Genomic DNA, 23214 nt, shown 5'->3' with positions numbered 1-23214 from the left:
GCCAGAAAGCAATATATATCTATCCTTATTGGGCAAAATCGATACCAACCTTTGCTTCCATCCCTATCTCCCATTTCATAACAAACTGGGAGTTCCCCCCCCCCCCCCCCCCACCAAGACCCAATCCTCAATGGGCTCGGGCTCCTCCACCACCAGGCTTCTTGAAACTAAATGTAGACGGTTCTTATCTCGGGAACCCAGGGCCCTCAGGAATAGGTGGGCAGGTTGCAGACTCATCCGCAACTTTACGAACATTGTCAAAATATATAAGGGTCAATGACTCCACTTTTGCGGAGGCACTGGACCCTTTTGAGTTTCTTAAACTTTTGGTATCAATGGCACCATCAGCCCCAGGAATCATGGTAGAATAAGATTCCATAAACATCATCTATTGGGCTACCCATAACTCATCCCTCGTGAAGCCAATTCAGAAGCAGATCGTTGGGCTAAAGAAGGCGCAACTCGTGGTCCAGGTGCACAGTCTCTCCTCAAAACCACTAAAGCTCCACCTATTCTCTCTTTTCTCTCTATCACTCATTCTCTTTCTCAACACTCCTCAAATACTCTCTTCCCTTCTTACACTCTATCCCTTATCTCTAAAACGCTCTAACCTCTGAACCTCCATCCTAACCTCTCTTCCTCCGTGCTTCTCCCCCCTTTCGGGATCTCCATGCTCCTCCCCTTTTCTGGATCTCATCACCACCTTCAATAATTTTACTGTAAATGCTCTATCTTTAATTTTCTCTCTCCCCCATCTCTTCATTTCCCCTCCTCCTAATCTCCTCACTCATTTCTTCTCGCCCACACAATCTTTTTAGCCTCTCCTTTCTCCACCTCTCCTTCTAGTCCTTCACTTCTTCTCACCTAAATAAACTTCTGAGCCCCTCTCCAAATCTCTTCATCCTCTACCCTCACGTTCTTCGTTCTCCGACCGGGAAGCACTCTTGAAGGACTACTAATCCAAAGGCCTTCTGTTCTCAAGATCCAACAAGCGAACAAGTCAACACTGCCTACAAGCTCATAGCTATCAACATAGCCCAGGTTGATCGTAGAACCACGCTTTGCGCTGTTATCCAACCACTACCACAGCTAAAGGAAGACAACACCAACTATCTCTCTCCCCCTAAGTTCTCTCTTAAGAATGTCAAACTTCAAGCAGGCTAGATTTAATAGCCTTTATATTTTGCTCTTAAATATTCTTAGAAGAGCTTTTTATGCAAGTATTTCTCTCTCAACCCCTATGCCAAATCTGCTAAAACAGCTCACTCTTTCTACAATGATTTTTGTTTGTACTCCGATCACCCAATATGTGGGATGCCAATAGGAAGTAAACTTCATGTAAAAATTTTCCTCTTTAGTATAAAAGTTAACCTTAGCTCAAAAAAAAAAAAAAAAAAAACAAATACTGAATTCTGAACTTCCATCTCAGCTAAACCTTGAAAATAACACTACAAAGTCTATGAATTGTGATAAAATGCAAAATCTATCTTTAACAAAATACAAGTCGGCAAATGATAAAGAAGGAAAATACTATATGCAAGTGCATGCTTGTAAGGCACAGGAAGTGCATCAACTGTCCACGCAGAAAATGGCCAGTCGTGACCAGAGCCATGACCATATAATATTTCATCTCCATCCATCCCTTGTCTGAATGGACATCGTATGCACTCCAATGTGTGTACCAGTGTACGCATTGTGTGTGTGCAATACACTCCCCTAAAAAGATACATTCATGAAAAAAGCAAATAAGCAATTTAAAGTCTTCTCTGATTGTTCCATTGAACCAATATAAAGTAAAAGGCACTTTCAAGACATCAAAGGGTAGAGAAATATAAAATAAATATACTGTACTTACTGTATTCATTGAATATAATGCCTCCAGAGCATAATCCTTCTTCAATTTTGACTAGTTGGAGAGTCATCCTGGGTCCTATCTCTTGAAGTTTCACTGCACTTCTTGTAGATGCACGGTTTACTCTACCAAGATCATTTGGCAAGCTGACTGTGGCAGCTTCATCATCTGCTTCACTTTCAGACCCATAGCCAGCCCTTCAAATATATGGCATATAAACCAATAAGTTTGATCTACAAGTCATAAATAAATACATGAAATGCATGAAGACCGATGAGATATAACTAAGGGCTTTTCTCTTGAATAATTCCATATTTCAGTCTAGAAATAACATAACTATAAAAACATAGAAACTTCGTAAACTTAGTATTTCTTTTATAGAAGCAATTCAACAAATGAACTAATAGAATACTAGTAGGGCAAATAACTATTATCTAAAACAAGTCACTACCATGCCTAACCTAACTTCACTTGGACCACAAGCAAGTTAACGTAGCCATTAGTAAGTCAAGCACTATCTCAGAGGACTCTAACTGATTAGTTAACCCATGCTAGGATTTGAGGTATACGACAAATTGTATGCTAGAGCTAATGCATAAATATTTTAGTAATTACCGAATAGATTTATTACTGAGACATTTGCACATCGATCCTCATGAATTTTCATTATTTAGAAAAGTCCCCCCCAAATTTCCGTTATTACAGTCATATCCATTTTTTTTCATTTTAAAAAAATGACCAACTTACCGTCAACTTACGAACTTCAAGGTCTTAAGTTCTTCCTAGACCCCCAAGAGAGCAAACTTAGGACCTAAGGTCTTTAACTTAGGACATCTAAGGTCCTAAGTTCCTCATCGACCGCAAGAGCCACCTTGGTTGCCAGAGCATGGATCATGGGGATCCATGAACTTAGGACCTTGAAGGTAGAGTCTAGAACCTTGAAGGTCCTAAGCAAAAATAGTTTAGAAGCTTCAAGATCTTAAGTTCCTCCCATAGTTGTCAAGTGCGGGTGCGTTCCCCGAAATGGAACTAGTTCAGGTCTGTTGAACTGTGGATTGCTAGAAGATCCATGTGGTTAGGATCGTCATACATACAATCCTATATGAAGGAAGCTCGATCCTTGTTATAGGGAATCTCAATTCCATGATGCAGGAATCGAAATTAGTGAGTTATAAGAGATCGCGATCATTGTTTAAAAAAAGGGTCTGCCCGCCTAGGCGGTTTTTAACAAAAAACCGCGCCTCATGAAAAGACGCCCGAAACGGGCATTTTCACCCGGGCGGGCGCCCAGTGAAGTCAGGCGAAAATTGCTTTTTAAATTCGCCCAAAAGGGAAAAATAGGTCATTTTGACCCTCAAGTTTGTATAAAAAGTTATGGGGTTTATTTTTGAACCCCCAAAGTAAAACGTATGTTGCGAAATGGAGTAAATTACAAAATTTGACACAAATATATGCATTTATGTACATTAGGATAGCAAATATATTTAAAAATGCTATGATTTTCCACTACAGGGCTAAAAATTGATGATTTTCCACTACAGGGTGCCCGAGGATCTGACCGCCCAGCTAGGCGCAGGGCGCTGGCCGCCTAGCGTTTTTTGATACCTTGATCGCGATTTATGTTTAGGTTCACATTACCATTGGCCAAAAACCTAAATCCGTGCATATAAAGCACCACCGAGTAGAGAAAACATCATAGAACCACGATTCAAACCTGCTAGAAACGAGGATCACAATATTAAGATTCACGTTCCATCCAAGATCCTTGGCCGGAATGATGGGATCGAGGTTCTGGACCGGGTCCGTGACCTTGCCTACAAGGTTCTAGCAACAATGTTTCCTCCTAATCCCCCAAGAGCCACCTCAAATGCCAAAGGATGGTTCCTGATAGTTCAGGAGGAACTTAGGACCCCACAAGCCACCTTAGGACCTTCAAGGTCCTAAGTTCTTGCTGGACTCCCAAGAGCCTCTATCTGGCAATTAAGGTGGCTCTAGGACGATTAGGAGAAAATTAGAACCTTGAAACCTTCAAGGTCCTGCATTAAAGAACTTAAGACCTTCAAAGTCCTAAGTTGTACTCTTGGGGGTCCAAGAGGAACTTAGAACCAATGTTTGAAAACTCACCGATCCGGATTGGTTCCGATCCTGACAGAAAATTGTCCTAGGCAATTTGGTTCCCACAATATATCGAGAGCCAGCCGTTTCTCCCTAGATCTAGCCCGGTTGGGCCAGACCATGTCAGTTCTGTCAGAGGGAACCTAACACCTCAACCTGTTCCCACGTTTTTTAATCGGTTGCAACAATCACGTTTTTCAATTTTTTAGTACACAAATTTTTTAAGTGAAAATGTGGGCTCACCCTTCCCAGTTTTAAATTTGCAACCGTTTAATTTTTTCATTAAAAAATATGGGCACATTATCGCTGGCCCCACTTTCCTAAATGAGGCATAACTATGCCACCTCATGCATGGCAACTCATCACAAGGAAGTTGGGTCATGCCCTTTTTATAAAGACCTTTGCTCACACAAATGTTCGATGTGGGATAATTTTTCCCTCCTTTCTCTCAAACATGTAGGGGTGAATAAACTCCGGTTAATAAAATGTGGGGTGAATAATACTAGTTCACTGGGATGCTTAACAAGAATAAAATAATACTAGTTCATGGAATATTTAAAAAGAAAATAATAATATTAATTTAAGGGATATTTCAAAAGAAAAATAATACTAGTTCATGGAATATTTTAAAAGAAAAACATAACACTAGCTCATGGGGCACCTTTAGTCCATACACCCACATGATTGCAAATTCATGTTTCTAAATGCTATATTCTTGTCTGTACTAATTCTTGCACATTAGATCTATTTATTTGTGAAGGTCATACCTTTGTTTTCTCTCTATTAAATCAAAAGCTCCAAAAATATCATACACCTCCTTTTTTTTCACAACTAGTAATATGCACGTGCGTTGAACGTGATATTTAATATAAATCACTGAAACATGTTTATCATTGAAAAATATTTTCAATAAAACATGGTCTTAGAGATCATTGAATTTATCCTCACTATTGAATAACTTTATGAAATAATTATGATTTTTCAAAAACCATGCAATAAATAACTAATTCAGGTATACTATTTGTGATAAAATACGATTATAGGGAGGTGAAAATATTTTAAATGCTATTTTAAATAGAGAAATAAAAATTGATATAGGGCAAATGAAAAATAGTGAGGAAAGCTAGGGGAGAGGTGATCAAAATTCATAATTAGAAAATAAAAATTACTCAAGTATCTCCCAAAAAAGGAATTAAATTTTATATATACTTCATCACATATTTTTTTGCTAGAAATATAATATTGTAGTTACAAAAGGATTTTTAATATTCAAATAATCATAAAATATTTAAAATACATAAAAAGGAAAAAATTGAGATGAAAATAAATCGATACAGCATTTAACATAAGAATAAAACAAAAATAAACAAATTTTCTACTTCCCAATAGAGACCAAAAGAGACATAATCCATTTGAAAAATAGCAAGAGAAAGCTAGAAGAAAGAGTAATATCAATAAATAAGTTATATGCAATTAAAATAAATAAAATAAAATGATTCAATAAAATAAAGAATAATAATGGTAATAACAACAACATCAACAACAACTATAACTATAGTTATAGTTATTATTATTATTATTATAACATTAGAGAGCAATGTTCGTAAAATCGAACAGGGATAGTTAACCGGACATGAGCCTAGAAGCGATTTAACCGGCCTTACCAGTAAACCGGCCGATTCAACCGCTCTAACCGGGTAAGTCCCGGGCTGTCAAAAAAGTGTTGAAAAGAATAAAAAAGATAAAAAAAAAAAATTTAATATAAAATGAAAAACATATAAAGCATGATTAAAACAAAACAGATTCAAATAAAGTTGAAAATTAATGAAAAAAATGGATTTTAACCCAGTTTATATTTTCCTAAGGCAATTTTTAAAATTTTCTAAAAAAAATGGGAAACATAAAAGTTAGTATTAACGACCAAAACATTTTTTAATCTTTACCATAACATAAAGAATATTTAAAAATGCATTACATATCGAATTCCTTATTTTTGAGAATTTATATAAATTTTTTTGAATTTTTTTTTTTAAATACCGGCTCATCACCCTAACCACCCAAAACCGGAACCGGCCAGTGGCCGGGTCCGATCTAACTAGGCGGGTAGCGATTACATCGGGCGATTTTGCAAACAATGCTAGAGAGAGATATAGAGGGTGAGTGAGCTCAAACCACTTATTAGCTGTAATTAAAAAACTACATTGTAACTTGAATAATATACTATATATATAGATAGAGATGGAAAACATACCTTCTATCTTTCATTTAGAAAAATATTTCTAAAAAAAACTACTCGAGGGAGTTCTAGGATAGTCTAGAGAGAGAGAGAGAGAGAGCTTCCTCGTAAGTTTGGGTGTGACAGGGTGGGAGTGGGAAACGTGGGAGGCAGATAAACATGAATGGCTTGTTACATAGTAGGAGAGAGAAACATGGGAGGGAGAGAGAAACATGGGAGGTAGAGAATAAATTACATAGAGAAGGGAGAGAAAAGTGGGAGGCAGAGAGAGTAAATTAAATAGAAAGAGAGAGATAAACAGACATCATATTAAAAAAGGAGTTACATAAAAACTAAAAAAAGAGTTACTTATATTTTTGTCTTTTTATTCATGCAGGAGGAAGAGAGTTGCATGAAAACATTACACTAAAAAAAGAGTTACCTATATTTATGTCTACATTAAAAAAGAGTTACCTATATTTATGGTTTTTATGCATTTAGGAGGAAGAGCGAGAGTAAATGTGGGGAGGGAGAAGGGGAAAAGAGTAAATTAAAAGAGATATAGTTAATATGGGGAGAGGAGAAAGGAGCGAGAGATTAATATGGGAGAGGAGAGAGATTAATATGGGGGAGGAAAGAAGAGAGAGAAACCTTGGAGTTATTAGGAAATAGAGAGAGAAGAGGGATGATTAAAGGAAGGGAAAGAATGGGATGAGATGATATGTATGGGTATGAGAAAGATGTGGGGGAGAGAGTGCCTGAGATGATTGTATGGGCATAAGAGAGATGTAGGGAAGAGAAAGTTATTAATATCATGGGACACGTGGTGAAAGAATATGCGGGGTAGTCCTCTCACTTAATATATAACAGATAAATTTGAGTTAGAGATATCCATTTGATTGGATTGAGTTGCATTTTAAATTTTATTTGACTATAAAATGAATGTAATGGATAACAAACATTCAAACATGAGACAGGTTCTCAATACTGATGTATTTTTAATTTTAAAAAAAACTATAATGCAATACCAATATCTTTAATGCCAGATCTTGCCGATCCAACTGATCCAAACCTAGTTTTCGGGATGGGTGATCTGGGTCACCGATCCGTTTTTTTTAACCTTTCTTAGAACCTTCAAGGCAAAAAGTTAAGTGCATTTCTGCTCAAGTAAGTCAATGTTATCCACATCTATCACCAAACATACAAAGTTTCATAAGGGCCATTCTGCTCTTTCTACATAGTTTAGTAAAATATTCAAAGGAGAATAATCATATTTTTGTGATAAACTATGCACTTAGGTATCCACAAATAAATAAATAAACAACCTTGTCTATCAGGATTTTGCTTTTTGGATTAGGATTGACCCAAAATAAATCCAAGTCACATGTTGTCTTATACTAAAAGAAGTCAAAACCAGTCATGATATCCCAAAAGTGATGAACATATCCCAATTTCAAGAATAAAGAACTAATCATTATGGAGAGTACATAGTGATTTCTTGTGAAATCAGGTGGGACAGAAGACTCAGTTCATTTTATAGAACACAAGTTCAAGAATCATGAATCATAAGGCTGGCTGGACCAAATGCTTCAGCAGTATGCAATCAAGCATGTTCGAGAAAGTGTCTTCAGATGTTAGTAAGTTGCCATTTGGTCAATTGCAATTTGGTATCTTAGAGAAGCTTATATAAGGGACAGAATTTCTGGAGGCAGATTGTGTTGTGAGGCCCTAAAGATATGGAGGGTCACCAATTATCGCCAACTTCTTTAGAGAAGGTGCACTTTTCACTAGATGGAAAGAAGAAGGACAATTTGAGCTTTAAAAGGTTGATAGTATGGGTTATGAACTAAGGTTCCTCGGAGCAGGGTCGAGACCTTGGAATTGAGAGATGCACGAAGATCCAAGGGTTAGGGATCGAGATTCATGTACCATGAGTTAAAGGGACTGCCATCCCAATATGAAGGGATTGCAATCTAAATTTGTCGAGGATCGAATGATGAAGGGTACAGGATCAAGGTCTGTCCAGCTTAAAATCAAGGCTCCCTAAGAGCACTTAACTAGGGTACTCTAGCACGAGAACAAAATCAGTTGAACAATATGAATAATGGTCAAAAATCAAAGAATCATTAAATATTATGAATCCCATTTTTAAAGTATTTTTAAATTTTTTTTAATCATTGGAGTGTGTTTCAATTCTCAGACATGAAACAAGGTCCAGTGCTTGATGGAAATGTGGTGTCCTTGTTTTCCCTCACTTGGGTTCCTTCACTCACAGGGTATTGAGCAAGAAAACTGGTCAAACGCTCTCTAGCTCTAGAGAAAAAAAGGGTCCAAAAGCAAAGAAAGGGTAAGCTTGCAAAGGTCTCTGTATTGGTGAATATGGTCAACATGTATTGGTGAATATGGTCAACAAGAGGCATTAAAGACAAAGATCAATTGCATAAAGCCTATAGAGCTTCTAGTCAATGAAATGATACGGATTTAAGGCTGGACATGGTAAAGCTTTAGCTTTACAGCTGCTCTCCGGCATCTATGAGTTTCATAATATGATATGGCAGCAGCTTGTATGTTTTATTATTTATTTTTGTGATATACAAGTTCAAAGATCAAACTTCAAGCTGCAAACCCTGATTTCCATTGTTGGTATTGGAACTGTTTCTCAATTGATAGATCTTTATATCGAAAACCAATTCAGATTTCAGAATTTTTAGAGAAATATGCTCTTGCAACAGGAGGGAGAGAGCAAGAGAGAGAGAGGAGAGAGAGAGGGAGGGAGAGGGAAGGAGAGGGGCCAAGAGATAGAGAGAGAGAGAGGGAGAATGGGCTAGAGAGTTAGAGAGAGGATGGGTGGGGGAAGATGCAGGCGGGTAATCAGGGCATGAAACTCGAATTGTGTTGGCGATCTTCGGTACTAATGTAAAAGAAACTCGATTCCACGGTAGAGGTTCAATCCCACTCATTCATGGACCCATGATTTGGATGAGGGCGATCTAGATCCCCAACTTTGTGGATTGAGATCCCTAAATTCAAAAAAATGTCTGGAATCGAGATCCCATATTCCAAAGCGTAGGATCGCAGCTTCCAGAGCTGGAGCAACTATCTTCTTGGGCTATCTGGTAACTTTGGCCCAGATCATCCACCTTAATGACAGCCAAAAACATAGCAAATGTTGTAAATGCCAGGTTGACAAAAGGCCAAGTTCCCAAACAAGTTGTGCAGATGGCATTTGTGAATATGCAAAAGGAATCCCTTAAACAACATCTCTATTAAATAGCCTGGTTTAGTATGAAAGACTTGATCAATTCAATTGTGGCTTATATCTGGTGATAATAAACAAGGTCCTCACTGGCTACGATCTTTATAATAGGGAATTCCATTTCCCTAATATGCATACCCTTTATGAGTCATTCAAGGCCGCATAAGTTGATTATCATGGCAATCTTCCCAAGGACTGCTCGGATGAGTTATGGACAACCTCGTCCTAGCGAAGATCAAAAGAGGAACATCTATCATCATTTTCTACTGAGTGGTAAAGTAAAATCTGGAGCAAAGATAAGCTGGGTTTCGGAGACTCATTCGTCCTTTACAACAGGTTTTTGAGGGAGCAATTTGATAGACAAAATGATATTTTCTTCAAGCCACGGCCCCACTATGAGGAATTGCTCTATCAAGACAACTCTGGGCAGGTAAGCATGTTTGGTAAGTTCAGGTCTTGCAAACATAGCATCATGTTGTCCAAAATAATATCTGTTGCCCTAAGAAGCAATCGCTCTAACTCCCCTATAATCCCTTTCAAACACAGAAGGATTATAGTATTCTAATATTTGTATTGTCTATAATAATTGGTTACATTATCAAAAAGATTCTATAAACCAAGAGCCCATAAAGTCTCAAATCTTCATTATGTATCAGATTGATCTAAAACAAATTGATTTGGAGCTCAAGAAATGCTCCATTTCAACATCCCCTATAAGGATGACTCTAAAGCCTATTCTCAACAGCTAAAAAGAGGTTTTCATTTTTGAAATTGATAACTCGGTGAGTCAACCACGTTTTGAAAATTTTAAGGAGACATAAATTCCCTTAGGGCATGTTTGGTTGGCATAAAAATATTTCTCGGGAAATATTTTCACATGGAAAAATTCCCTCACGTGGTTAGGTCTGGGAATATTTCGCACCAATTAGCTGCCAATTGGTATGAAAAGATGCACTGGGACCAATTGGTGTGAAAATATTGTCATACCTAACAACATGAGGGAATTCTTTCACGTAAAAATATTTCCCGAAAAATGTTTTTACGCGAAACAACATGCCCTTAGTAGTGTTTCGGAATTTGGGTCTTCATCGTAGCTATAGGCCACTTGGCCTTCCCTTACTACATCTGTGCCTGGGCCCACAGCGAAACCTATTTCTAATGGAAGTGATTCTTAGGCAATTGCATCCAAAAGACTGTCACTATGTACACCATACATTATGGCATCTAAGTGTGGGATATATTTTACAGAAAATATCCTCGGACCCCTTATTTTTGGTTTTCATATCTCAATAGACCCAAAGATTCAAAATATATCTCCTAACCCTCTGACTAACTTTACCAACTTTTAACTTTTTGTTTCGCCCTAACAAATATAAAAAAGACATGCTCATTCTAAACCATTCATCTCTTTACGTGATATATTCCCTCCAAATTTCTCTCTCTAACATTCACTGTATTTCTCTCTCTAACGGGGAAGAGAGAGTGAGAGACACAGGGGAGAAAGAGTGGAAAAATAGGTAGAGAGAGATTTAGGGGAAAATCATGTGAAGAGATAGAGAATGGTGTTTAGAAAGGATATGTCTTTCTTATATTTGTTTGAGGCAAAAAAATAGGTTTAAAAGGGATAAAGTTAACTTAGGGAGTTAAAAGATATAAAACTTAGAATTTTTATGACCCAAAATATGTTTTGAAACCTTGAGTCCATTGAGATATAAAACTTAAAAATGGGGGGTATGGAGATATTTTCCCTATACTTTAATGGGGAAAATGGTCAAAACACTTATGTCACTGTAGTTTTAACTTCATCGCTAAGTTTTTTATTTTTTTTTGAGAAATAACTTCATCACTAGATATGTTAACAATATCGAAGGGAGACTATGACACATCTGAGGTCCACGAGTGGTGGACCTAACTTTGATGGTGTAACTCCTTCTATTTTAAGTTAAAGTCAACTTCCATCAAAAAAAGAATATGGAAGGGAGAAAAGGTATCTCACTTTGCAAAAAAGTCACCAACATCTCGAAGATTTCTTAAATCTGGTACTTCATGGTTCTGTACAAACTTTCGGATTCTCCGTGAGACTCCAACAGGCTGCAACATAATTGTATAATGTCGAAAATCAATAAGCTTTGTTTCTTTGTCATAATTAAGCAATACAATCCTCTGACATGAAGAGAGCTTCACCTGCATAAGAAGGGGAGCATCATGAGCAACATGTGACGCATATTGTGGAAAGAAAATTAAACTTAGAGATATTAAATATTTTCTTGAAGAAAAGATCGACTTGTGTATTAAAAAGAAGACTATTTACAATAGCAATATTAAATATAGTAGGATTGATTCATGTAAGTGCACAAGTACTGACTGTGTTCACATCAATTGATGGGAATATGTTCTGAAACATAATTGTAACGAGCTTGAGATGTTGTTCTCCAGTTCCAAAACCAGAAAGAACGATCTGCCAAAAAAGTCCTCCCCGTTATCAACTTTATGCAAATTGAAGATCAAATAAACTACATATATAAGTAAAACTTTGTAACCTAAACTGTGTTGAAGCTTGAGGCAATCACGAATGTGGCATTATGAATAAAAGAAGAAAATAGAAACTTCAACTAGCAATAGAAGGAGAAAATAGAAACCTCAACTAGCAATGAACAACTAGAAGAATAAGCATTAGGAAATTTCGTACAGACACCTCAAAAAAATGCAATTTCAATAACGCCTCTCTCCTTCTTACTATCACGCGGCATTAATTTTCAGAGGTATATATCATCCCACCCTTCCTCGCTTTCCTTTGTTATCTTTACCCCAATAATTTCCCGAAACAAAAAAAAAAAAAAATCCCCAATCCTCTCTCTCTTGTCTCTCAAAAAAGCTAGAGATAAGGAAGGCAAATTACTGAGGTAAAAATAATTCTTTGGGGCAGTTAATGAGGTAAAAAATTTCAAGAAAGAGGAGAGATGTGAGGAGGTGGGATGATACATACCTGTAAAACTTAATGCCATGCGATAAGAAAACTAAGTGAGTTATGAAATTAAATAATTTTTTAGGGGTCCATATGTAATTTTCCCCAAAAATTTTGTCCCTATTTTTCCAACCCTGATAAAGCAAACATAAAATTAGGAAGCTGCAAAACAAAAAGACAGAATATTACAAAGAAGAAGCATCTCATAAGAGTGGTGGTGTACCAGAGGTGAGGTTTTGAACACTTCTGGTGGGCATCTTGGTCTAGCCTGAGAATGAGCAACATCGACGGCTAGTGAGTACTCGTGTATTTTGAAAGAGAGGGTTGGGCCTTGAGGTGTTCTGGCCACTCTCAAATAGGGAGAACTATCTGTTTTTGATAAAATTAGAAAATGTGTGACACCCATTGGCCCTGCAAGATTCAAGAAGTCCTTAAGGTTGTTTCTCTTCTTCTCCTGTCAAACCCAAAGGAAACAAAGGTAGAGCATCGGCACATCACAATACAGAACTCAAATACATAACAAAAACAGTAAATAACCAGGTAAGAAACCTATACTCAAAGTACAAGTGCACAGAGCCAATTACATGGAAATTTATCAAATATATTGGCACATCTCATAGGTGATCCATGAGCTTCAGAAATTTCAAGATAACACAAACACTTTTATTTTTAACAAATCAAGTAAAACATCCATGCCAATATATTTATTTCCGATCAACAATTATCAAAGCAATGAATAGGCCATGGTTATGATTACAAATAAATAATAAGCATGATAGTTGCAAAATACAGGGCGTCATTCTAATGATCTATAGATCTAAAACCCATATTAATTCCAGTAAAATATCAGATGTTAAAGCACATTACTATCCCAGAAGGAACAATAGCACAATGCAATTGAAAGTGAACCCTTACGAAGATTTATGTTCTTTTTTTTTTTTTCCATTTTTTTCTTTTTTCCCTTCTCTTTTTCTTTTTTTGCTTTTTTTTTTCCTTGAAGAGGATGAAAAAAGTAGAGGGAGAAGAAAAAAAAGAGGTAGTGGTGCATTTCCCTTATTGTGGCACTTCGTCCAAGAAACAAATGAGAACTCTATCATCTTTCCTTCCTCTAAGTAGCAAGGAGTATCTAATCTTTGTTATCTTTAAATTTTCCTTGCCCCTAGTTGATATCCCACGGTCCTTGATAGTGGTTGTTGAATTTCTATTGAGTTTTTTCTCCTTGAATCGCTTCATTCAGACCTTGATCTTCAGACTTGGAGTCACTCTCAGTTTCTTGGTCCTCCAATCTCCTGTTGGGTTGACTAAGCTCATTCATTTCATTTTTTATTTTTTCTTTTTTATGACTCCTTAAGTCATCTACACCGTGGAGTAAGGTGCCTAAGTGGAGTGTGAATGCCCCAGCTGTCCCCATAAATGACATCCACTTTATGTACCCAACTCGAAATGAACCCTTACAAAAAATTTGAGATAAGATAGTGAATGGAAAGTCTAGAAACCCCATCCTTACTGTATCATTGACGACTCAAAATGAAGAGTGTGTGAACCCTAATATAGAGCTATTAAACTCAATTACACATGGTCAACAATTGAGGCTATTTTCCTACTTAGGCAACTGATTGAGAAGTTTAAGGCAAAGGAAAAGAACCTCCACATGGTCTTTATTGATTTAGAGAAAGCTTATGATAGAGTACCTCAATATTTAATTTGGTGGATGTTTGAAAAGAAAAGAGTCTCTAGATACGACATCGACTTGGTGAGAGATATGTACGAGGGAGCGCTAACTAGTGTGCGAACAACTACTGGAGAGATGAGTGAGTTTTCAGTGATAATAGGTCCACATCAATAGTCAGAATTGAGCCCATGCCTATTTGTCTTAGTTATGGACGATTTAACGAGGCACTCACAAGATGAAGTATCGTGGTTTATGTTATTCGAGGACGACATAGTTTTGATCGATGAGACCCGACGCGGCGTCAACACAAAGTTAGGACTTTGGAGGGATACTCTAGAATTTAAAGGTTTTAAATTAACCTGACTAAGACAGAGTACATGGAAGGCAAGTTTAGTAATAACAAGAGTATATATGAGGAATTAGTGAAGATTGATGACCAAGAAATAACAAAAAAACGCACTTTCGATGTCTTGGGACGATAATTTAGAAAAATTGAGAGATTGAGGAAGATGTCACACATAGAATTAGAACATGGTGGGCAAAGTGGAGATGTGCAACTGGACATTTATGTGATCGCCACATACCTATGAAGTTGAACGGCAAGTTCTATAGGATAGTTGTGAGACCAGCTTTGCTTTATGGACGAAATGTTGGGGGGTCAAGAAACAACATACCCATAGCATGAGTGTAGCTTAGTTGAGGATGTCAAGATGGATGAGTGGCAAGACAAAAAGGGATAGAATTTGAAATGTTAGGCGGTCAAGAAACAACATACCCATAACATGAGTGTAGCTGAATTGAAGATGTCGAGATCGATGAGTGCCAACACAAGAAGGGATAGAAATTGAAATGAATAGATTCAGGAAAATTTAAGTGTGGCTCCAATAGACGATAAGTTAATAGAAAGTAAATGTAGGTGGAGGTGTGAGTTAGCCCAGGTGGAAGGCTCACAAAGGGCCAAGAGTAGGCCCAAAAGGATATAACTGGAAGTAGTGAAAAAAGATACGGGGACTTATGGCCTCACTGAGTGTATGGCCCTTGATAAAGTAAAGTGGCGGACCAGGATTCATATAGCCGACCCCAAATAGTTCGGAAAAGGCTATGATGATGATGATTTTTTTGAAGAAACGATGATGATGATGATGATGATGATGAAACTCATTTACACATATTATCTTCTTTTATAGCACAAGAGTCGTTTTATGCCACCACAAGTTGAATTCAACCCCAAACCATATCAAAATGTTTACAAGGTGTCAATGGGATCTCACAAGGACATACAAAACGTCCAACATTCTAAGGAATTGTTGCCCAAAATCCCTGTGTTTTTTGAGGATTTTGCTTTTCTCTTTTCTTTTTTTATTTTTGTGTTTTCTTCGAAAAGAAACAATTTCTCAACAGGAGAAAGAGACAACCTTTTCTTTATCTTTCCTTCTAGAATGAAAAACATTTCCAGAGGGAAAATACACAACCTTCAAGTCCATCCAAGCTTTTCAAAAATTCACAGAGCAATTCAGCTATGCTTTAATTACACATCCATTTGCAACATACAATAAGCAACTGAAGTTAGTATATTTATAAGACTAAAAAAATTGTAATATCTGAAATTAAAGCCACAAGAGATCAAAAAAAACTAAGTAAAGGTGACCATATGAGAGAGTTACCCTCAATTTGAGAGCAGTGTGAGGAAGCATAAGCTTTCGAAGATCCATTTGCAAGCCTCTTAGTGAAGATGGAAGTTTGCCCCTTGAAAAAATGAAGCTCTTTGGGATATTATCACCAGTGACATGATCCACATTCCGAGGCTTCACTTTTGCAGTGGACTTGCTTTGCACCTTCCGCTTCTTCTTCCTCTCCTTTTCACAGACATATTATCAATAAATCAATAAATATCTCAGTACATTGTATTGCAATAGAAACACAAGGGAGATAGAGAGAGAGGAAGGCCTCTTGAAAGAGAGAGTCGTCCTTGGAGAGAAAAACTACGGGAGAGAGAGGACAGTCTCTTTAGACAGAGAGAGAAACAGAGTCGCCCATAGAAGTACAGTGTATTGCAATAGAAACACAAGAGAGATAGAGAGAGAGGAAGGCCTCTTAAAAGAGAGAGAGAATCATCCTTGGAGAGAAAAAATAAGGGAGAGAGAGGGGGAGAGATAGAGGACGGTCTCTTTAGACAGAGAAAGAAAGAGAGTCGCCCATGGAAAGAGGACACTAAGAAGGGAGAGAGAGAGAAACGCTAACCTTTGGGGGACGGGCCATAGGTGAGTTGCAGTAAGGTTTCGAGGTCCGGGGTTTTCAAAAGTTGTGCTCTTGTTCTAGGAAAATTAGAGATTACCCCCAAGTTCACAATTTACAGGCACGTCCGCCGCCCTTCCGCCTGACTAACCCCCAACACTTAGGGCCTGTTTGATAACTAGAAGTAAGTTCATGAGCTGTAAATTGGAAGTTGATAGAAGTTCGTGGTTTCTGTGTTTGATAACCTCCTGGAAAGTTAAAGAAGTTCCTGGTTTCTGTGTTTGATAACCTCCTGGAATATTAAGTAAGTTCTAACAACCTGTACTATTGAAACATAAGTAAAGCATAACGAAAGAGAGCATAATAACATAAATCTAATCAAATCCTATAAAAGAAAGTAAGATAATTAGTAAGGGCCAATTCTTCAAGCATAGGTTTCTCTAAGTTCAAGTTGTATATAATTCAAATTCACATTCATAAGAACCCAAGCAAAAGGAGCATAGAATATGGCAGGTATACATAATCAGTAAGGAGCTAAATGGGCAATGAATAGACTAGAGAGCATAGAAATAGTTAAGTATCAGAAGAAGGAAATATCTCATATAAGAAGAGACCCAAGGTCTCATCTGCAGTTAAAGCAATGTCTTCCATTATGAGCCATCCCATATGAATTCAAGTTAAAGCAACATTAAACTGAATATGCAGAAAAATTGGTGCAAGCATTTATGCGATGAGAACAAAAATCTAGCATCAATCTAACAAATAGAGGCCACAAAAGTAGCCACAATTGATGCCAAGAATTCAACATGTAGGAACCTTGAATTCTAAATAGCTAGTGATTGTGAGAAAACATATAAAGATTTTGAATTACAAATGGAACAATTAAATACATATTTTCGTGAAATTTTTGTAAGCTATTAAAGCAACATAAATTTTAGGTAAGGCAACTCCAAAGTAATGCTGCATATGTAGGATGTATGCATCATAGCACTAGCAACTTAGCAACTAATAATGCAATCTGAATATGCATAGATTCTTGAACCATCAGTGGAGACCAGTGCATTACAAAACCATAGAAGATGGTGCTTTTCTAACAGTTTCTAGTGTGTAACAAACTATGAAAAAAATGGGATGCCCGAACATCAATTATTAAGTTTTTGGCAGTCAAATTAAATATCAGTCATGATGAAAATACATCACTACGATAGACTGATGATATTCTTCCAGAAGTCTTTAGATACATCAGTTTAGGAGCATGACTGACACTAGAAGACAATCTTATTTCAAATTACAGGACTCGAATAATCCGTGCAACTTCTCCTTCAAACAAGAACATCAGAGTCTCCATCACAAGAAAAAAGCGTATATGGGGAATCCACATCTAGGAAGGAACCTACAGCCCAACTATCTCAGAGAGAGAGAGAGAGAGAGAGTACTAATTTCCTGACCTTTCAAAGTAATCAGACTCCCTCTACTCTCCAACAACCAAAATCTCAAACAATACCCGCAATTGACACACAAAAAGCAAATACTCAGCCAAAATTTTACACCACAGCGATTTTTCGTGAGAACCCCAACATCAACAGTTAATACAGACGAAATTTTGATCTCATGTTATTGATGTGAACCCTCCAAATCATCAGGAAAGATCAATATACCAACATCCAACAAGAACCGGGCGTTATTTATGAATACCCACAAAATCAGAGCTCAATAGCATACCTCAAGAAAGATGAACACAGGATCAGAGCTCTTTGCTTGCTCCTCCGCCTTCTTGGACAATGAAGAGATGGCTCAGGCTGAGCGATTGAGTGCGAAGAGAGGGGTCTGGCTGAACAGCTGAGTGCAAAGAGAGGGGTCTGGCTTTGCGGCGGTGCAAAGAGAAGTTTTTAGGGCACACTTTTTTTTATCGGGGGGAAGTTTAGATATAAACTTCCATTTTGAAGTTCTGACCTTTTTGACGGAACTTTTTTTACATACAAAGTTGGGAACATGAACAGTAAGTGGAAGTTCTTTTACTTATCTTACTGTTTTCTATCAAACACATAAGATGAACAGTAATAGGTAAGTTCTAACTTCTGGGAAGCAACTTCTTGTTATCAAACACGCCCTTAGGGCCTATTTGATAACTGGAAGCAAGTTCATGAACTGTAAATTGGAAGTTCCTCCTTGCTGGGAAGATATAAGTTACTGTAAGAAGTTCATGGTCTCTGCGTTTGATAACCTCCTGGGAAGTTAAAGAAGTTCCTGGTTTTAACTTCCTAGGAAGTTAAAGAAGTTCTTGGGCGTCCTCTACAGGGTTCCACTGGCTCATATTGTTATGATAATCTTTAGCAGTTATAATAAAGCCTCGTTAGGTTGATTTCTTTAAACTAGAAGGCACTAAATATTAAGAATAAATAAATAATCAAAAGTACAAAGCATTATAGCTCAAACATAAATAGAGAAAATGCAGAGAAAGCCAGAACAAAGTACCACAATGAATTTTAGTAATCATTGGAAGCTCAAAGTACAATCCAGTAACCAAGTTCTACAACAACGAGAATGCAGATCTATATCGTCTACACACTTTAGAGAGAAACAACGCAAAAAATTGTCATATAGAGCTTAAGGAAATTCAATGCGTTGAATATGCCAAAACTGTACAAAGTAAAACCATCATAGAATTCAATATAAAAGATCAAAATAAGAATGCATTGACCACAATTCAACATGCTGAACTGTTTAGCATTTAGCACACAAAAGGTTCCCAAGGATGCAAAAAAAGACAATGTTGGAAGTGTACATGCTCAACCAGAAAAATAAGCACCTTGTACTCTTGAACCATAAATAAAGCATAACAAAAGAGAGCATAATATCAGAAATCTAATCAAATCCTATAAAAGAAAGCAAGATAATTAGTAAGGACCTATTCTTCAAGTATAGGTTTCTCTAAGTTCAAGTTGTCTATAATTCAAATTCACATTCACATTCATAAAATCCCAAGCAAAAGGTGCATAGAATATGGCAGGTAGACACAATCAGTATGGAGCTACATGGGCAATGAATAGACTAGAGAGCATAGCTATAGATAAGTATCAGAAGAAGGAAAAATATCTCATATAAGAAGAGACCCAAGGTCTCATCTGCGGTTAAAGCAATGTCTTCCATTATGAGTCATCCCATATGAATGTCATAATCAGAATATTGTCATCAAGTCCATCCCCAGCTAATGCTCTCTCTCTCGACACCTACATATTGCATGAAAACATCTCACCTGATAACTTCACCTTCCCCTCAATGACTAAATCATGCTAACTATGTGATGCCATCATAATCATTGCAGCCAATCTTATTGTTTCTTTCAAACCAAATACAGCTGAAGATCCTTACAGTAAATAACAGATAGGATGCTAATATTCATGATAGAGTATTGCCACAATTTGCAGCATAATGAAGAAAACCTTCTCAATAACTCAGCAATAATTCTCTAAAGGGCATTGAAAAGGTTAATGGATAAATTGAATTGTCATCCAAACGACATCCGAGTAATTTCTCAAATAAGGATGTGACATGCATTAGTTAAACAGAAATATAGAAAAAACGACAAACAACATTTTAATTAGCCATGAAAGTAAAGTTCATCACTTCAGAAATCAGTGTTCAATAAGAGCACTGAAACCAAATCCTCATTCATTATGAACCCGAAACCACCTTCCAATTACCAAATTTGACTATGACCAGTCCAAAACTAAAGTTTCTTGACAGAAGTCCTAGAAAACTAAAACCAATAATACTCATTTGATGTGAATAGTCTCTGAAAAATAGCATATGGGTGTCAAATTTCTTCTCTCTCTCTTGGTATCATGGCATGGACAATTGTCCATGTGCTTGGGGATGGTGGTCTCATAGTCTGATAGGTTTGGGAGTGAAGGATCAGAGTGGTGGTGTTCAAAGTCCATAAAGGGTCCAGATTGGTGAAGAGTAAGGAGATCCAACCTTACCCCATTACCAAAATAATATGTAGTTGAATTGGAGAATGAGTTTAGGAGAAGAGAATACGGTTTTTTGTGGAGATTTGAACCAAGCAAGTAGGAGAAGAGGTAGAGGAGAGAGATACAGGAAAATATGAATTACCCAAGCTAATCAAAACTACTTTTTTGACAGATTACCCAAGCTAATCTGAAATCTGAACCAAGTATGTCTTTTTTTTTCTAATCCTCTTTTTCAAATAAACGATTTTTGGATTGGCTCCTCTAAATAATATTCGATTTGGAGCTCCACAAGATTTAAATCTTTTGCATTTTTCCAGAATTGAGTTTGAGGGTTGAGAATTCTTCGAGCTCTAATTCAATTTTTTCAATTTTTTTTGGGATTGTTTCCATAATAAAAACAATAAAACAAATTTTAAGGTTTGCATTAACTAGGGTGATACTAATGTAGCAATCTCACAGTGAATCAAGCTAATCAAAATTACAGCAGTCTGGAATGAAGCATACTGATTCCAAGAAGAGTCCAAAATATCAAATGATTGTGCATCCATATTCTTATCATGCAGACAACCAACAAGCACTCTAATACGGATAGATTGTCGGGGAACTTGATGTCAAGCACTCAAAACAATCAGTTAACCCTGAATCTAGATTTACAACATAGAAAAATCACGAAATAAAGCTTTTACATTGCCTTAGAACTCGATTTACAACATAGGAAACTATTAAACCAATATAATACTACATTCAACATAGGAAATTATACAAAATAAGTAGATTTAACCCTATAAATGGTTTTGTAGGGCTTCCTCCAAAAAATGAGAACAATGTTGCTAATAGAGAAGTCCAAAATTAGCAAGAAAAAAGAAGAAAAAAATGCAAAATCAACAAAGAACTCACTGATTGGATGTACTTGTTGAGGTTGCAAGGCCGCGAATAGAATTGGGCGAGAGGTTGCCTTTACTGGGAAGAGAGAGCGAGAGAAAACTTTCACAGTGTAGCTGCTGTTTTGCTGAGCGGCTAATTGCAAAGGGACGCTGAGTAAACCTAGGGCACAATTTTATCGGGGGAAGTTTTGACACCTTTTAGTCGGAACTTTTTTAAACGCTTGGGACACGAACCGTGACGAGTAATATCTTTATTTAGTTTATTGTGTGTTTGTTAGGTAAATATTTCTCTATTGTTAACTTTCATATAATGTAAGACCTAAAAATTGAAAATATTACCGTAAAAAAAACATATCTTTATTCTTGTTTTATCTGATAGATTTTTTATCCAAACAAACATAAAATGGCATCATGTTCAAACTCTATCTCTCTCTAAAACTCTATCTTTTTTTTTACTTCTTGGTGAGTTTACCGGTCAAAGGGTTTAGCTTGAGCTCGAATACGAGCACACCTTTTTATGTGTGAAAAAGAGATGGAGTTTGGGTCTTAGATAAGATGGAATTTTAGAGAGATAAAAAGATGGAATTTGAGTTTTACGGAGAGATATGGAATTTTGAGAGAAAGAGACCATGATATGAGAGAAAAATAGAGTTTGGGTTTTAGAGAGAGAGGAAGTTTTGAGAAAGAGAGAGATGATGCCGTGAGAGAGAGATATAGAGTCATTTCATTAGTTATTGAGGTCAATAATACATGATCAAAAGAGTTTAAGGGGCTGGAAGATAGAAAAGATGGAATCATTTTGCTTACAAGTAATATTTTCAATTTTTGGATCTGAAGATATATAAAAATTAAAAATAGATAATAATATCATATTTTCCTTCTTTTTTTTTATAGACGAACAGTAATATGTAAGTTCTAACTTCCAAAAAGCAACTTTCTGTTATCAAACACGCACTTAAAACACCAAGCTCTTAACACTGCCATTATTTATTTTCCATTCAAAAATTGTATCGGATGGATTTTTTTTTGGTTAATAGATTAGGGAATTATATTTTGAAAGTGTTAATTGGAGGTGTCAGCGGTACGAATAGATACCACGATGTGGTAACTGAGTCTGAAGATGCTACCACCATGATCCAACCCCATCCCTTATTGGATGGACTTCTAATCTTCAAAATATGTCGGTTAGCTCCTAAAAAAATATACTAGATGGACACAAAATATGTTGGATCAGCTTCTGATATTAAAATTGTACAAGTCCAACACAAAAATATGCTAGACCGATTTTTATTGAAATTATGTTGATCCAACACAGAATGTGCTAGACTAATTTCTATGTTTAAATTTTGTCGGTCTGACAATGTGTTAGACCTGCTTAGAGAGATAAACTAAGAGCATAATAAGAAAGAGAAGTGTGCGTTGAAATGAGAGTATTTTTGTCATGAAATACTTTACTTTTTAACTTTGAGATGGTTGCAAGAATACATAGTTTTAGATTAGCGTGCAGTTGGAGGTAAAGTTCACCTTCAAATTTGATCATGGTATATAAATTTGATGTAAAGTATTATTAGGTATTATCTCAAAATCTAGTTTTATATCTAATTATAAAATTTTAATTTTAAAAAATGGTTAAAATCAAGTAAATTTGATGTAAAATGTTCTTAGGATTATCTCAAAATCTATTTTTATATCTAATTATAAAATTTAAAATTTCAACAATAGTTAAAATCGAGTATATCTATAAATATATGAAAATCTTGAAAATGGACGGTGTAGATAATATGTTGTAAAATGTACTATTTCTGAGACTTAAAATCTTTTTATTTTTCATGTTCATACATCTCGATGTCAAGATGATCAATCAAAGGGTTTTTCAACATTAAAACTACCTTTTTCGATGGATTTTTGAAGTGCATCAGTAGTTCTACATTATAAAGTTGCATCTTTATATAAACTTTTTCCTTTAGATTTAGGGTGTGATTTACAAAATATTAGAAGTGGGCATACGTATAAACTAGTGTCAAGAGGGCCGTGTATAGTTTTTCT

General features: G+C 36.3%; 1 protein-coding gene across 11 annotated transcripts in view; it reads right to left on the bottom strand.

Annotated features, from left to right (window-relative positions):
• PPAN (PETER PAN-like protein) overlaps positions 1-21317 on the bottom strand; it is a 36746-nt gene extending 15429 nt beyond the window's left edge. For 4 of the 11 annotated variants that reach the window (XR_016044269.1, XR_016044270.1, XM_088851712.1 and 1 more), the window contains exons 1-7: positions 21182-21317; positions 16317-16477; positions 15740-15931; positions 12627-12857; positions 11804-11896; positions 11435-11622; positions 1856-2049 (exon numbers count right to left, since the gene is read on the bottom strand). Coding sequence is in view for 7 of the 11 variants with exons in the window: in XM_088851712.1 (XP_088707838.1) it covers positions 1856-2049; positions 11435-11622; positions 11804-11896; positions 12627-12857; positions 15740-15931; positions 16317-16334 (916 nt within the window). In the remaining 4 variants the exon portion in view is untranslated. Of the gene's footprint in view, positions 1-1855; positions 2050-11434; positions 11623-11803; positions 11897-12626; positions 12858-15739; positions 15932-16316; positions 16515-21181 lie in introns of those variants that run through there. The other 7 variants (XR_016044271.1, XR_016044272.1, XM_088851714.1 and 4 more) reach the window with 3 other exon arrangements.
• Positions 21318-23214: the final 1897 nt, after the last annotated feature.

Source organism: Amborella trichopoda, chromosome 11 (genome assembly GCF_054954075.1).
Source record: "Amborella trichopoda isolate Santa Cruz 75 chromosome 11, AtrichopodaSantaCruz75HAP2 v2.0, whole genome shotgun sequence".
Lineage (NCBI taxonomy): Eukaryota > Viridiplantae > Streptophyta > Magnoliopsida > Amborellales > Amborellaceae > Amborella > Amborella trichopoda.
The sequence above is the reverse complement of the archived record's forward strand: the minus strand, read 5'-3'. Positions and strand labels throughout refer to the sequence as shown.